The sequence below is a fragment of the Motacilla alba genome, chromosome 4A (assembly GCF_015832195.1).
Source record: "Motacilla alba alba isolate MOTALB_02 chromosome 4A, Motacilla_alba_V1.0_pri, whole genome shotgun sequence".
Classification (NCBI taxonomy): domain Eukaryota; kingdom Metazoa; phylum Chordata; class Aves; order Passeriformes; family Motacillidae; genus Motacilla; species Motacilla alba.
The window spans coordinates 8,221,874-8,239,006 of NC_052045.1; the positions used below are offsets into that span (position 1 = coordinate 8,221,874).

Consider the following 17,133-nt stretch of genomic DNA (forward strand, 5'->3'; position numbering starts at 1 on the left):
AGTGTTATCCCAAATATTTTATTCTCCTGAAATTCATCAAAATAGCACTTATGTCCTATTCCCAGTTCTGAGAAAATTTTGGAAAACTTGCTGCATCACACCCATAAAAAATGTGAGAACAAAATTCCAAGTGACCATATTATGTTTGGTAAGGGCTGAAGCAGAGGGAGTTTGGGAAAGTTTGTGGAAGGCAGATCTGAAAAAAAAAAAAGAACAATATGCATTTTTAGCACAGATGAGAACTGTAGAAATTAGCTGAATTTTCAGGAGAGATTTTGAAAAGCGGCATTCTGCCAGGGGCTGAATAACTGCTCCGACACCAAGAGAACTGCTCGGGGATGTGCTAACGTAGCTGCTTTCCTGGGAGAGGATATGAACCGTACCACGTCTGGGGCACCTTTCAGTAGCTGTAGCAGACAAGTGTGAACCCAGTTGTAAAAGGAAAACGACTTTGACTCACAGAACGAGATCTTCGTGAGTCTGTGGCCGCGCTGCAGCGCCATGTGAGGAAGCGCGGAGGGCACGGGGCTGGCGGCGGGGCAGCGGCGCGGAGCGGGTGCGGTCCCCGCCGGGGCTGTGCGGGCACCGCCCGCGTCCCGCGGCGTCCCTGCGGTTCCGCGATTGCAGCGCGGCCAAGTCCGGGCTCAGAGAGGCACCGACATCTCCAGTGGAAGGGAACTCAATGATCTCATAGTCTTTGCCAATCGAATTGATTCCGTGAAATGTCTCTGTGCTGGGCATGCGGGAAGCAGCGGCGGGGAGCGGAGGGCAGTGAGGGGCGAGATGAGGGGTGACAACAGAGGGAGGGCAGTGAGGGCAGTGTGGGGCCAGGGGATGCTCCCGTCGCTGCACAGCCCTGCGGCCCGGGGCGGTGCTGCCCAGGTGGCGGGGCCGGGCCGCTCCTCCCGCCTGGCTCGGATTACCTGGGAGGGCCGGCCCGTCCCGTCCCATCCCGTCCCGTCACGCCGCCCTTCCCGGCTGGTCCAGCCCCTTGACGGGAAGTGGGAGCGAGGGGCCGCGCTGGGGCGGCCGAGCCATGGCTGTGCCCGCAGCAGCTCCGCTGCCCTGCCCGCTCCTCCTCGCCGTCTGCTGGGTGGTGGCCGCAGGGACGGCGGCAGGTAGGAGCGGGCAGGGCGGCGGGGACGGGGCGGCGGAGCTCGGCAGCGGCTGCCGGCGGCGCTCCGTGTCCGCGGGCGCGGTGCCGGCGCTGGAGCGGCCGCTCCGGGCTCTCCTCGTGCGCGGGTCGGGCGGCTCGGCCGTGGCTCCGCGCACACGCGGGCGTGGATGTAAGGGAAAGGCGGGCATGGATGTAAGGGAAATGCGGGTATGGATGTAAGGGAATACTTTCAGTTTGTAGTAGAAATCGCCCGAAGCTCGTCAGCCGTGCGCGAGTCAGCGCCGGCTGCTCGCCCTTCGCTGTCGCTTACCGGGAGCGGGGATGCTGGAAATCTGCGCTCCCCTTTCAGTAAGGTAGCTCTTGGCAGGGTCGGTAGAAATGTTTTAAGCTGCATCTTCGTTTCCCGGGACAGTTTCTGCCTTAAAACCCCAAGCAGAACCCCCAGCCCTCCTCCCGGTGCCCGGGTCTTGCGGCGGTGCGGGAGCGGCTCCGCCGGTGCGGGCACGCAGAGCCTCCCTCGCCCTGTGCCTTCGCTCTTCCTTTAGTATTCCCGATTTTGGAAGCACGAATGTTTAGTTTTAGGAAACATGCGTGCGCATCTGTGAGGGCTTCATAAGGACCCGGGCTTGAAGGTTTATTCTCTGCTCATGTTATCCAAAAACCCAGCGATAGACATTAACGAAATGTTAATTTTCAACTGTCTGCAATTCGGTTTATCACAATGAAATCAACTTTCAGAAAATGCAGGAGGACAAAATAAAAGTATGATGCGTTTTTTACTGCTTTACAACACTCTCACGTGGTACTTGAAGCAAAGGATTTGCTGATGTTTCCTCGTTAGGGCTTTTAGAAATAATATGTTTTCTATGCCTCACATCATCTCTGCTGGCTACTGCTGTTCTTCTTTTCTTAGAAGCACCACAGTGGTTTTGCACTTTAGGAGTGAAATAACGGCTTGCCTACATTTTGTAGTTGATCATTGAGTTGTTCTGCAAAATTGCTGCAGAAATTTTAATAATGAGAGCATGAGACTCTGTATTTTACACAGACAAAAGTATGAGATTGGCTTAATCTATGAATAAAAGCTGAATTAAAAACATTAAAACACAAGCTTCAGAATTCTGCAGATTATTCTAAAACCTACTAGATTTAAACTTTTTATGCTAATGCGATTTACTGGTTAATTTATAAGCTGTAAATATTAGCACTTCTTTGTGTGGCTAGTAATCCACAAACTTAAGTGCAATGGCTTCTAATCAAACCTTTTAGAAGAAAAAGTTTGGAACTACAGAGTAGAAATCAGGGATGACATTTTTTAATGGTTTGTGGCTATCAAAATTTCAATCATGACAAGGTGGAATGCTTGGAGCTGTGTACTCTTATTGAAAATGTTTTGGGTTTTTTTTAATATGATCAAAAGGACTCAGTATTTGCAAACTAAATATCCCAAAGCTGTTCCTAAAGCCCATCCTATGTTTTTGTTAGGGGAAGAGGTAATAGGCAAAGATGTTCTTGCTACGTCCAGTTTTCTCGCTGGAGACTGTATTTTTGCAAGAATAAAAATTTCTCTTTTCTGCTCAAACAAAAATCCCAAAAAATTTAAGTATTCAAACAAACTAAGCACATTCAAACTAAATCAGGGAATCTTTGTAATTATTCTCATTATCTGAGCAAGCATCCCTTATCTATGCAAGCACATGGATTATAATGGCGCCTGATCTCTACCATTGCCTGTCCTTGAACTATGCAAAGGTCTGAGAATGCTCCAGAAGTCTGATGAATTCCTGATCCTAGATTCAGCTCCTCTGGCTTTCAGGAAATGTAAAATAATGGCGTCATGGATGCTTCGAGCAGGACTGTTGCTCGAGGAAGCTCTTTTACTTCTCTATCTTCCCTCTTCCTTGTGCTAGCAGAAGGAAACAGGGCTGCGCTGTGACCTGGATGGGAAAACTGATCTTGATGGAATTATTCTGTCCTTTTCCTATGAGCTCTCTTGAATGTTGGGATGGGTTGAACTTGGTTCCCTAGGACAGCAAGACCTGCAGCATGAGCTGATATCTGTTTGAAGTCTTTGTGAAACTCTTGAGTAACAAGGGTACACTCTGTCCGCAGACTAGCAAGTGGTGGTGGCTCGGTGATGATATCTGGAGATACCCTGAGGAACAGCCTCATTGGGCTTCTGGTTCAACATCTTCTCACAGTACATATTAGAGTAGCCCTTTAAAAAAACAAAATTCACTTTTACTTTCTTAGGGAATTCCCAATTGGTGATGTTTTCTAGAATTGATGTCTGACACATACTTTGCTTTTTCCTGGAAGTTTGCCATTTCCTGTCGTATTTCCCTTCTTTGTTTTCTAATATGATCTTCAAGCTCTGTGATGGGTCTTGAGCAGGCATTGACTCAGTGCACAAGATAAGGAAGGGTCAATGCACAAATGGATTTATCGCTGCGACCGTCTCTGAGTCACGGCCCTGCTCTGCTTCTCACTGGCTTTTGGGGAGGTAAAAAATGGACCACTGACGTGTGGCAGCAGTAAATTACTACTTGTCCCACACTGGTTTTGATCACTGTGCCAGAACATAGCATTTTATTTTTAATAGGTAATTGAGAAAGCGATGTGGTTTCCTTGTTGTTTTTTAACATTCTTGCATTTGCAGTCTTTGCCTTGCTTGCAATCTTTGCTTAATTTGTGCTTCTAACATACAGCTGTTGCTTGCAAGATGTAATCACTTGTCTTTTTAAGGATTTCTCTTTAAAACTATGCTGATGGATAACTTTTGGGAAGAACACGGTATTGATTGCTCCACAAAATGTACATACTGTTTTTACTGAAGTTTTACTAAAGTATGTGATTCATCTTCCTGCAGCGTGCAAAAGCTCAAGTACCACAGCCACTGTGTTGTTGCAGGCTACAACTTCTTAAAAATTACTTTTCAGTTAATTTGTGCATATTTAAATTATTTATTACTTGAGGTAACAAGAATAATAGAAACAATTTGGTGGGCAATACCTTATCTGATAGAAAACATGAGCTGACAAAGCTGAGAAGTTATTTGTGTTCTTTTCTGCCAGAGAGTTAAAAATCTGCCAGTATTACTAATGGTAAAGTGTGGGCCAACAGGATTGTTACACTGGTTACTCCTTTCTTCCAGGAGCAAAAGTTCTTCCATCTCCATCCAACTTGAACTATTTGTTGACCCATATCTGTAGTCTGAACTGGACATGGAACCCCCCAGAGAACATCAGCAGTAGCTGCAACCTGGAGTATTCCAGTGACATCGTCATTAATGGGGTTCCTGAGGACAGAACAGTAAGTACCTCACCTCTTTGTGTTCCAGTAAATGTCTTGGTGTTATAAAACTCCGTGTGGGAGAGCATATACACGTATATAAATACAATTTTAATACGGCATTTCATTCTTATCATGGGATCAAAACCTCAAAAATGAATCATACCAGCATATGGGATCTTCAGATCAGAAAAATCTGTCTGTTGCTCTCTGATAACTGAGTGCTGATGGTAACACTGAAGTACTGCAATAATAATGGGAGAAGTCTCGTTTCAGTCTTTGCTTATGCAGCTTTCTAGAAAAAAAGATACAGGGCAGACTACAAACTAAAGAGTTAAATGGGAATTTTCAAAGGCTTTTTCTTCTTTACTTTGGACTCAGTTTAAAGAGACATGCAGATTTAGTTGTAGTTTGACAGTATTGCATCTTTTGGAGGTAATGCCAAGAATTAACATTGCCGCATTTACCCTCTCCCTGCACTTGCAGTTATTTATGGGAGGGTTGTGTTTTGAAGACAATATAGTGCATGTTTGTTGCTTGGAACAGAAGTCATATAACTCATTTGTTTTGGGCTTTTGTTTTCTGTGTTGGATGGTTTGCAGCCCAGATGTGCTCCTTGCTGTGGATTAGCTGCTGTTTGCACAGGGCATTGCCGTGGTGCCCATTGCTATGGGCTGTAGGACAGGTATTTTTACAATTTATTGCCAGTAAGAAAATAAATCCGTTATTCCAAACTCTGGGAATTTGAAGCCTTTGGTAGATGCCAGCTGTGGGGGAGGCAGTGCTGCTGTTTCAGATATGGTTACAATTGATATGAAGCCTCTTGAAGCAGTCCATTGTTGCTGAGCCCTGTTAGAGTCTTACAGCCTGATGCTTACATTGGCCTCTTCATGCTAACCACTGTATTTTTTCTCACAGCTCCAGGATATCCTGGACATGAGTAGGGATGTGGTGTGGCCAGTGTGGATGGAGCATTGAGCAACCTGTTCTAGTGGAACGTAGGAACCCACAGCAAGGGGGTTGGAACTGGATGATCTTTAAGCTCCCTTCCAGCCCAAAGCATTTTATAATGCTGTGACTGGTTTTGCAAACAGCTGAGCTGATTTAATGTCACTACTGAAAGGGAGATGTTTCATTTTGACACTAATGGTCTCTAATAATCTTCATTGGACCTTTAGATGGGCTAGTTGAACCTGCTAACACAGCAGAAACCTATTTACTGATTTTGATTGATTCATTAACAAATCAACAAGTAGAAAATCTCCTTGGTAAAAAGAGCTGACTAAGTTTGTGGAAGGGTCTAATAGATATTAAGGTCATCAGCAATGAAAGACTGAGGGTCAGCAGTTTCACAGGACAGGATGAAACAGATTGTACATCTTGCTGCATCTTTTTGCTCACAGAATCTGCTGGAGTTTAGGATTCTTCTTTCCTTTCCTTTCCTTTCCTTTCCTTTCCTTTCCTTTCCTTTCCTTTCCTTTCCTTTCCTTTCCTTTCCTTTCCTTTCCTTTCCTTTCCTTTCCTTTCCTTTCCTTCCCTTCCCTTCCCTTCCCTTCCCTTCCCTTCCCTTCCCTTCCCTTCCCTTCCCTTCCCTTCCCTTCCCTTCCCTTCCCTTCCCTTCCCTTCCCTTCCCTTCCCTTCCCTTCCCTTCCCTTCCCTTCCCTTCCCTTCCCTTCCTGGAATATACCTTTCCCTTCCCTTCCTTCCCTTCCCTTCCCTTCCCTTCCCTTCCCTTCCCTTCCCTTCCCTTCCCTTCCCTTCCCTTCCCTTCCTCTTCCCTTCCCTTCCCTTCCCTTCCCTTCCCTTCCCTTCCCTTCCCTTCCCTTCCCTTCCCTTCCCTTGAAATTTTCTCCCATTTGTTGCTAGAGATGTTAATGACTGGAGCTTAAGAGAGAGAAAAGAAGTGGCCAAGGTGCCGTAAAGGGGTGCAGCCCCTTAGCTGGGGGGTTTTCTTTTGGGAAGGGCAGAGATACTTTGACATTTTTGCTCAGGGGTGAGGGGCTGGGCTCGGCTCAGAGCTCTCTCTTGCTCCTGGTGTCACTGGCTGCGGTCGCTGTGGGAAGAATTCCCCACCACTGGGGAGTCCCGTCTCCTACCATGAATGAGGCTCTGCTCGTAAGAACTGGGGCCTTATTAACACCTAATCTCACTGAAAGGGACCCTCACCATCTGCTCAGGTGCCTCAGGGAATGCCTGGGACCCTGAGCCCCTTCCCCCTCCGAGGGAGACTCTTCCGGCTGTGTTTGGGAGCCGGGCTGCCGCTGCCCAGCCCCGCTGTTCCTCTGCCACTGCTCCGGGTGTTTCAGTGCACTGTAACCCCACACCCTGCCCGACAGGACACCCCGCGGCCCCTGCTACGGCCGAGGAGTTTCTGATACGTTTAGTTTATTACCGTGGGATTTTGCTCACCTCTGCCATTCCATCTTGCTGCTTCTGAGGTTCCTGCTGCAGCTCCTTTCGCTATCCAGAGGGGCACTGACAGCGGCTGCCCCGGGGTTTGCACAGGAAGCCGCTTTTCTCTCTCTCCCGCCCGCCCGCCATGAGCGCCTGAGGGAGAAGACGCGGCCGAGCTCGCGCCACAGCGCCCCCTGCAGGCGCGGGGGAGCCCTCGCAGCCCCGCCCGGCCGGGAGCCAGCAGCGCCCCTGCTGGCCGTGCCCGGAACTGCAGCCAGGGGCGCTGGGGCTGGGTGTGTGCTCTGCCCGCCGGGGCTGCCGGCGCTGCTGCGGGCAGTGTTACACACGGACATTCCAGTGAAGAGCTGCTCCTTTCCCCATGTCTTTGCCTGAAAGCACCGTTACTTTGGAGTTATAATAATTTGGTGGGAGGTTCCCACCTTCCTTGCCAGACACCTGTGTTTTAAACCCAGACAAACCTAATCTGTACATTTGTTTGATTTCTTTACCCTCTCATTAATGCCAATATTTATTATTTTTATATATGAGTGGTTACAGCATTCTTTGGCCATATCAAAAATATTTGTTTTGTACCCAGTTTCCAGTTAACTAAAAGGCATCCTCCTAGGCCAACAAAAGATGCTCAAGAAAGTGTGTGATAAAAGGGTGAGCCTTTTTCTCATACAAACATACTCGAAATGGAAGATCATGAGATACTTGGGCTTGATGTGGTGTCACTGCTTTTAATAGCCATTTATGGGTTTGTTTTGGTAGGTTTTTCTTTTGCTCCTTAAATCATCCAAACTCATCTCACTGCTTTTTGGTTGCGTCTTCAAATGTTCTTCATTCTGTTGGTCATGCCCTTATGTGCATGCACACAGAAAGGTGAAGGTCAGATCTGTAAGTGCCTGTTTATACCGCTGTAGTATAAACATGCTTATTTTGTATTATCCATGAAGACATTTTCTAGGATCATTTTCCCCCTTGTTGTACTTACGTCTTGATCTCTGTGTAGCCTTTGTAGGTCACAGGGGTAGGCGTAGCTCTTCTTTGTGAGTTCTGATTGTGCCTGAGAAAGAAAAAAGCAAAGCCAAGTGATGCTGAGGCTTCCCACATAGCCAGGCACTGGTTTCCTTTGGCTTTGAGCTGTAGTCTTTCTGAAGGTCTGTAATATATCCTTGGACTGGCAGGAATTCTCATGTGTCTGAGATGGTATGACAAATGTTTTGGTTTTCTTCCCCCCATCTAAACCCAGGAATGGAGTAAGAACCGCTTCCGTGTGACGGATGCGCACTTGAATGAGGAAATGCGCCTCCGAGTGAGAAGTGAATGCAAGAATGACAACACCAGTGAGCCCAGCCCCTGGGTGGAGACCTCTGTTCTGCCAAAAGGTAATGCCAGCAGTGGCCAGACTGCCCTTGGCCTGAGGAGACATGCCTTTTTCTCTTCTCTTTCAACTAGAAATAGTAAAATGCATCAAAGAGAAATGCCAGACGCAAGGGCTGGTTTTATTGATAGAACTTAAACAGAATGATTATACCACCTTTTAACATAACTGGGGTCTTCTGATGCTTAAAGTCTTCTGGACAAGCTTGTAAAATTGAAGTGCTCTTCCAAAACAGCAGTGTAGTTCCTGTTATTGGTCTTCTGCCTCCTTTGAGCCCTTCTTTCTGAAGGGCTGTAATATATCCTTACACTGGCAGAAATTCCTGTGTGCCTGAGATGGTATGATGAATGTTTTGGTTTTCTTTCCCCCATCTAGGCCCAGGAATGGAGTATGAGGTGCTTTGGTTTTGGTGGTTGTGGCATAAGAGATAGCTCTGACTCCGTTAAGCCTGCTGCCTTCATGACTAATATCTAAGCCAGTTTATTTTGTATGATTTTTCTGTATAAACAGGAGCCCATAAAATACCTCTACAATTGTCTGTGTAGGAGGGAGGAATGTAGTAAATTTAATAACTCGTTGCATAAATTACTTAAATAATTGTAATAGGGTTCTGTCTTTTTCAAGAGATGAGTGAGATCTACAAAGCATAGCAAAATGAATAGAGAAAAAGTATTTTTCTTTCTTGGTATGCAGAAGTGTGGGGTCCACAGCAAAACTGTTAAGGAAGCAGACTTTGAGGAGTAAGGTATTTTGCTGAATATTTGAAGTTAGGATGTACAGCAAGAAAATGAGCCTCTTGCCTAAAAGTCTGTCTTAACCCAGGAGCATGACTTGATGTGGATGAAAACCACATGTGGTTGGGAGAACCAGAGACCTTATCACTTATCAAGCCTGTGTGTGTGTCTGCCAGAAGGGTTCTGGAAAATCAGGGAAGCTGGTCATTAGGACAGCATGTACTAAACAGGCTGGGGCTTTAAAAGTGTTTGCAGATGAAGTATTTTTATATATTCATTGGAATAAGAAAACCTGTTTCATTTCCCTATACTCTTAGTTGGTGCTTCAGGGAGAATGCAAGCTCAGACTTTCAAAGTAGATCTGCATTTTATACACATTTAGTTTTTAGTTCATGGAGCTGTTGCTACTTGTTACAGGGAAAAGGTATCCAATACAATGTAATATGCTAATACAGTGTAAAGAACTCATAGAGAAATGCAAGATTGAATATGAAAGGCTTTATTCCATAATTGCTCTGCCTGGGCGATCCATTGACATATTCACAATTGCTGAGTACTCATTTGTATTGATGTCACTTGAGTTTCCAAATGTTAAATTTTAATGTCTAAAGGTATATGGGTCTCAGTTAAAAAGTCAACTTACCTAATGTTGCCTTTGTCAATATTTAAGACTCAGAGGTATTTCCTCATATTATAAATACAAAGCAACTAATACTAAATCTGGTGAAGCTAAAAATAGTCAGCCTTTAATTATGGTTGACATTGATGACTGTAAAAGCATTTAGCTTTGTTATAGTTTTCCCTGCAATTACCAGCTAATTTAACTTATTTTTAAAGTACCTGTAGATTAATAGAAATAAATATTTTCCTGACTCAATACCTTGTCCTTAGCATCTGGTAACTCTAAGTAGCAATTCATCCATGGTGAACTCTGGGATGTGCTGTTGTGATTGGCTTGCCTCTAGAAGGTACTCTGCTGAGATTTCAGCCATTGCAAGCTCTAAACAGCTGGAATTCATCATTTGTTGTGCTGAACAGGCAGTGTAGAATGAGAGGTAACCAACCCCTTTCTGCCCTCCAGTTTCAGTTATGTAAAATGAAATGCTTTACTTCTGGAACCAGCAGAGAAAACTTGGACAAAATAAATCTAGAGAACATTTCCAACTTGCCTTGCAGGTATTCCAGGTACTGCTGCTGTTGACTTGGGCTGTGTTTGGCACAACTTGGAGTACATGGCTTGTACCTGGCATCGTGGGGAGAATGCAAGCGGTGACACCAACTACACTTTGTTCTACTGGTTCGTGGGACATTTGTATTCCCAGCTCTGAAGTGCTCTAGGACTAATCTTTAGTTTTACATGACACATTCCACTTGTCTGCTTCCTGTTGCTTTTAAAGTTCCCAGGGCATTGTGTCCAATTACTGCTCAGTCCCATCCAACAGAAAACTTCACCACGGAAGGGGTCAGAGGCTGCTATGGCCAAGGCTTTTCGGGAAGTCAATAAAACTGTTTTGTGTCTGCTTCTGTAGCCCAGATTAACACAGCTGCTATTGCTTTCTATATTTTTCTATTTGAGCACTTGATTCAAAGAGGGAATAATTGAGAACTAATCTGTTAGTTGCTTTCTTTGCAGTCCAACAAATTGGGATGTTTAAATTAGGATCACTCACAGTGTATGTGTCAGCTCATAAACCATTGGGAAATGGTATGAAAGCATTAATAACTCTTAGCAGTGCTTCTATTTACATCTTCAATGTTGTAAATAACTGATTCACCTTTAAAGCTATGAAGAACATCTTTTTATCATCATCATCCCCGCTGGCCAGTGGACAGCCATAAATGGTGTCTTGTTCCAAAGGAACAGGCTTGTGTGAGCCAGCTCTTGGCATTGATAGCTGTACATGCTGATCTATGCATACTTCTGCACCTTGATGGGGCTTGTGAAATGCCAGATTGCATTAGCTTCTGTAGAAATAGTGGAGTTTCCTTTTCCAAAGCCCTATGTCGTCATTTTAAATCAGCTTTCTGTCTTATTTGAGATAACTGCATGAACTTTTTGCTCCTCTTCTCCAGTGGCAGTCTTGCAGGCCAGCTGTTCAGCTCAGGGCATTTGGGCAGCAAACAGCACAAAACTTGCTGCTTTTGTTAGACATGGGGGGACTATTTGTTTTCTGTCTAGACTGCTGTTTAACTTTTTATTTGTTATAAGATCAGGACCAATGCAGGGTTGATAATCTGAATTTATGGGTATAGGGATACTTACTGGAATAATGTTTTAGATTTGAGCTATGTATTTTCACCCTGCCCTTAATTTTAATGGAAGATGTAGCTGCAGTGACTTCAAAGTGTTTTAATTCATGCTGCTTTGAAAGAATAATTATTCTTAGATTTTAAAGCCAAAAACTAAGAAAACACTTCAGTTTTAGACTGAAAGATACATTTTCCACAATGCCACTGAGGTGGGGGTTTTGGTTTTGTTTTTCTTGGGAGGAAAGGCTACTGGTGTATTTTCATTGAGACTTGGGCCACAAAGAGAAGCAAGGAAGAAGTTTGTCTTCATAACTTCTTTATTATTGGAACGGAATACTGACATTTTAAAAATCAAGTCAGGTAAATAGGTAAAACTCAACTGTCTCAAGAGCTGTGATACTTGAGGCAGAGCTAAAGAAGATTGATCAGCTCGTTCTATTACAGAGGTGAAATTCTGCTGACAAGAAGTGGTCCCAATTAGTATGTTTTCTAAATATTCTTTACTCCTTGGAATTGTTCTCCCATGTGGAAAATGTGAACCAAAGCTGACAGCAGTTGCTCTTTTTGATATAAAGCAAGCCTGCCTCTCTCTCTCTGCTCCTTGGCGCTCTTCACAAAAACAAGACTCTTTCTAAAGCTTGAGATAAATTAGAGGCTGCTTACTTTCCTTAGCTTTACTCTTTTATATGCTATAGCATAGCTTAAATGCAATATCAGTCTTTAGAATTTGTAACACATGTTTATAAACAAGCCTTCCCCTTGCTGTCCTTTTCTTCTGAAGTTTACAAGAATAATTTATTCCTCTAGGTTTGATGGCTTGGAAAACCCCAAGAACTGTAGCAACTCCTCTGTAGACCAAGGAATCTTTGAATGCATTTTCAATCTTACCTTCCCAAAAGACAGAAGAACTTATCCTGCTATAAGTTTTTTGATTAGAGGTGATTCTGAAGAAGTTAGGCCTGTGTGTGCAAGTAAAAATCCTACCACCCTTGGTAAGTTTGACATCACACCATAAAAATGCAATTAAAATAAGAAATTTGTTAGTACATTGTTGTGTCTGAGAATCTTCACCTCATAAAGTATGGATGAGACAATGAGACTAGATGTTCCCTTCTACTGACCTTTGATTTGAAATTATATAGACAAGAGTTTGTTTTCTGTAGGATGGGTATCTTCTGAGGAAGGGGAAGGGGTAATTTTCTATTAACTTCTACTCTTGTTCTTTAGTTGGATTTACTCTTTTTTTGACTTACTGGTGCTAACTTCCTTCTCTTTGTCTTCTTAATCTGCTGTAAGTGTAATATTCTGCAATATAGGACTGAACAATTTTTGTAAGCAGTGAAATAGACTTTTGTAAGTAATTATTCCATTTTGCATTTCAGTAAAACCTGCCACACCAAGACACTTGACATTGTCAAAGACTAATGATAGAATTGATGTAAAGTGGAGTGAATCAGAAACTTTTCCAAAAAATTGTTTAGATTATGAAGTTAAGTGTTTCCATGGTGATTTGGACAATGGTCAGATCATTGCAGTAAGTTTTCATTGCTATTTTTTTTTCTGTGAATCTTTTGTAATATTTGCAGTTGAAAATGAGCAGTTGCATGTGGCTGGGTCAGGTGCCAGAGCTGGAAGTGCTGTGTGAATGTAGGATTTTTCTCTCATACTGTAGGTTTATGTTAGTAAAAGCTGTACATCAAAATTCATGCAAGTCTTATGAATCCTTCCCATCATTTGTTAGGGCAATTTGTTGGTGTGTGAGAACAGTCTGCTAAAGAGGGATTTACTAAACTACCAGGAAATGGTGCCTGTCTGCTTCTCAGGCATATGGGCTTTGGTGTCTTGGTGTTGGGTTTTCCTGCTGTGATCATGTGGCAGCTTTGGACTTGAATGCTGTGACCTGATTGCCCTAAAGAAAAATCAACTGCTGGTGCACACAAGAACAGAGAATCTCACAGAGAAAAGCAAGGGGATAAAGACTGGGTATGGAGGGGAAGAAAGAGAGGTGTACCCTCAGATACACTGATTTTAGTGTGCACATAAAGAGCATTGAGTTCAGTGTCTGGATGGACTCATGCTGTATGTCCATAGCCAAACTGAATGTACTGTTTGATCAGAATGGTAAAAACAACATGATAAATTTCAAAGTGAGTGGGAGTTTTCTGCAGAGCATGTTTAGTAGTTTATTCTGCCCCAAACTCAAATGCTGGCAACATTCCCCAGGAAACTGGAATTTTGGATAAAAAATAAGTGCAGTTAGATCCTATCTAGTGTGTGCTCTTCTTTGTAGAGGCATCACAGAACACTTTGGCATGGTTGGTCATGCTGCCCTGACAAGAAGGAAAGGTAAATCACAGATGTTTCTCAGAAAAAGGAAAAAAAAAATTTAAAAGGCACCATTCCAAATGCTAAGTCTTAGTTTAATCATTGATGCCAAATGCTGCATGGTAAATGTAGCACTGAGTGAGATTAAATTTTAGCTTTGGAATGTGCATTTAGGCCTTCTGTGCTTGTTAAATTCCACTATGTCCTATTTTTAATGAGGTTTCATAGTCATAAAAAGGTCTTCCATCAAAACATTCAGAATATATTAGCTGTACAATGTAAATCGTCTTGGAAGTGACTGAGAATACGTTGGTAATTGAACAAAGCAAATTGCCTTTTCTTTTTTGCCTTAGTCTGAAATGAATTCTGTGTCCATTGCTGGCATTGATGCCAATAGCAAGTACAGCTTCAGAGTGAGAGCAAAGCCAAAGCGGGACTGCTACAACAGCCACCTCCAAAGTGACTGGAGCGAGGAAAAGAGCATTGGTGAGAGACTTGGCCCTGCATTGGGTTGCACTTTACTCTTCATCTGTAAGGCATTTAATACCTTTCTGTCTGCTAAATTAATGGGAGTCAAAGATCATCTCCTTAGGTACCTATTTAATTTTGAGTGAAAAGAGGGCCGAAGAGCTCTCGTCCTTCAGCAGTACCACCAGTCCCAGCCTGTGCTGCTGTTGATAGTGGTGCCATTTGTGTAGCTATGCAAAGTCCAGTGTAGCAAATTTTTGGCATTTCTTTGCCAAACACATCAACATTATAATCCCAAGTTTGGAAAACAAGACTTGTCCTTGCCTACAAAAGTGCTAGTGTACTTGAAAAAGCACTGAGTCTATGAACAAATTGGAGAAATAACTATTTTGTTGTCATTATTCCTAAAAAGCCTCTCAAAATATCCCTAAGTTTCTACAATTTCTGTTTTCCAGGTGAGAAGAGGGACTCTACAATCTATTTTGTTCTAATAATTACCATTCCATTAATAGTAGCAGTATCTACAATAATTCTACTAGTTTATCTAAAAAGGTAAATATTGATCTCCCTACATTTGCTGCTGTCTTTGTCAAGATGAAAAGTTATCTAGAATCTGTCTGTGTCAATGTTCCCCTTCTGTTTTGGGGGGTAAAAATAAGAAATGTGTAGAGTTGCACAGAAAATGAAGACTGGCCAGTGATGACAAAGTTGACTCCACAAATTTTCTTGACTGTACCCAAACACAATTTTGACATTTTAAAATGATTTTGTGGTTTTTAAATGATTTTTAAGTTAATATATCTTTCATCTAAATATTTTCTTTTTAACTTCATGAAGGCTGAAGATATTAATTCTTCCACCAATTCCGGATCCAAGAGAAATTCTTAAGCGCATGTTTGGAGAGCAGAACGAGGATTCCCAGGTTAGTAAGAAGCTGTTGAGTCAACAAATCTATTGAACTGGGATCTCTAGGCTTGCAGTTTTGTTTTTCCTATGTCTGTCTTATAACTAACTGTGTATAAGAATCATATGAAGATTAGGTATTTTACAATACTAGGAATTGTTCAGGAACAATTTCCCAAAATTTAGATTTCCTTCCCCACGCCCCCAACTGTATGTTTAACTTTTCTAGTTAAATTAATAGAATTGCATTATTCTGTTACTCCAGACTGCTAGTCCCTTAAATTTGTTTCAGGTTGGGGTTTTTTGGGGGGCAGTTTTCTGATTGTCAGGCTTCTTTTGCTGTGTGGGTTTTGGCTTGGGGATTTTTGGTTTTGTTTTCTCAAATCCCATTAAGTGACTTCTGCTGAACATTCGTGTCTCTTTCTGCTACTTAATCATATTTATGATACTGAATTAAGCTATTTGTGTTTGACTTTTAGAAACTAACATTTTTAGCACTCTCACATTTATTATAGTCTGTTAGCTAGGAAGTAAATCAGACATATAGCTTCTTGTTGGCAAAAGAACAAAACCAGCTATAGTTGTTTCAGGCATTGGTTGATGAAAGGCTTGCAGCCTTATTTCAGGGAATATAAACATAATACCATTAAGGAAACCTATTTCTAAATAAATCTTTCTCAGTAGCCCTTTATAAAAATCCTAAGAGGAGTACACTGACAAGCCCTAATTCAAACCTTGACGTGAATGTTGTTCTCCCAGACGGGCCTCGTGGCCATGAGGGCTGTAACTGTGGTGGCTGTTACATTTGTTGTGCTTTCACAAGTGCTTTGTTACTGTCCCAAGTAATTTTCTCAGTGTGCTCAGTGAAAACTCTACTAAGTGTGTACATGCTCAGTTCTCCATCCTCCTGCCTGAGCTTTGCCTGTTGGCTGTAGTTGGAAGCACCATTAAGGTGGGGCCCAACCTTCATTTCCTCATCTCTAGAGGATATCTCTTCTGTCAGCCAGGCCTAAGCCATGGCCCTGAAAAGCAGTTTGTTTTCCAGCTGCCTTGGCTTTCCAGCATAATGCAGGGTATATGTGGTGGAACAGGGGTCTGTCTTACTGGGGTGAAAAAGCAACACTTGCCATGAGGAGATACTGTTAAAAATGTTGTTCCTCTCTTTCAGAGCTCTGCAAAGGATGACCCCACGAACGCTTTGGACAGGTTAATTATAGAAGAAGAAATTCATTCTTTAATTTTAACAGAAACTTCAGAGAGCAGTAATCCTGAAAAAGAAAACAGGTAGACTCTGCTTTATCAGTGAAAGAGGAGGAAGCTGCTTGCTGCTCCTGTACCTCAGGTGACTGTAGATGTGAAGAGGCCTGTGAGGCACTGGCCAGCTCTGACCTCACTGGCTCCTTCTCTGAAGATGCATCACTAACCGTGGCTGTTCTTCCATCTCTGCCTGAAATACTCATCTGAGCTCAGTCAAGATGAGCATGTGAGCATGTAGTAATCTCGTGGGACTGCACTGTGGGCTCCCTGCTCTGGCTCCAGCCAGCTCTGCCCTGCAATTGTTACTTGCCACTTGCACTTGTGATTGTGCCTCACACCAAACTGTCAGGGTTGTTTGTTTTGTTTTGGTTTGGTTTTTTTTTTTTTGTTTTTGGAGCAAGCACTGTGACTTCTCTGAAGTATTTGGCTCTGTTTGCAGTAGGTGGAGCTGCTGCCAGGTGGGGTGGCAGAGCATGGACTGCTTGTGGATAACCCTTTGTGTGCCTGGGCTGGGCACTCTGTGGAAGGCACTTATGGACTGAGCTTGTGCTTCTGCCCATCAGCTGGGGCTTGGTCAAATCCCACCAAAGAAGGTATTTTTTTTAACATGAAAATGCCTCTCCTTTCCAGCTGGTTTCAGAATATTCATAAAAAAAGGCTTAGTTTTCTTACTGTGTCAATTGCCTGTCCTCAGATGCCTTGCCTTCACAGACTTCTTGGGTTAATTATACTTTGTTTAAAATGAGAAATAGATTTTTTTTTTTACTTGTTCTGTGCAGTAGCAGATAACTGTATTGAGTCTCACCAGACTGTGATTTTGCTTTGGCCATATTGGCCTGAAGACACCTGATTTTTAGCAGCTAAGTTGTCCTGAGCCTGTCCAGCAAAAATATCAGGAAGGATGCACGAGTCTAAGGAGCTGTGGTCAAATGGATTAGCAAATATTAAACCACTGAAACCCAACTAATTCAAAGGCTTCAAGACCCATGCTTACTGCCAAACTGATG

At 43.1% G+C, this 17,133-nt stretch overlaps 1 protein-coding gene across 1 annotated transcript; it reads left to right on the forward strand.

Annotated features, from left to right (window-relative positions):
* Nucleotides 1-872: 872 nt before the first annotated feature.
* On the forward strand, nt 873-16,781 carry IL13RA1 (interleukin 13 receptor subunit alpha 1). Its single transcript, XM_038123018.1, has 10 exons — nt 873-1,118; nt 4,272-4,429; nt 8,058-8,193; nt 10,100-10,220; nt 11,981-12,165; nt 12,556-12,707; nt 13,852-13,984; nt 14,422-14,518; nt 14,804-14,888; nt 16,038-16,781. The coding sequence occupies exons 1-10, from the start codon at nt 1,037-1,039 to the stop codon at nt 16,155-16,157; spliced, it is 1,269 nt and encodes a 422-aa protein (XP_037978946.1). The 5' UTR covers nt 873-1,036; the 3' UTR covers nt 16,158-16,781.
* The last annotated feature ends 352 nt before the right edge of the window (nt 16,782-17,133 follow it).

Bases quoted from the DNA above. Each gene is read 5' to 3' on its own strand.
- IL13RA1 (XM_038123018.1), top strand. From the start codon at position 1,037: ATGGCTGTGCCCGCAGCAGCTCCGCTGCCCTGCCCGCTCCTCCTCGCC. The intron at 8,194-10,099 runs GTAATGCCAGCA...CTTGCCTTGCAG, and splicing joins GACCTCTGTTCTGCCAAAAG to GTATTCCAGGTACTGCTGCT. The intron at 13,985-14,421 runs GTGAGAGACTTG...TCTGTTTTCCAG, and splicing joins GAGCGAGGAAAAGAGCATTG to GTGAGAAGAGGGACTCTACA.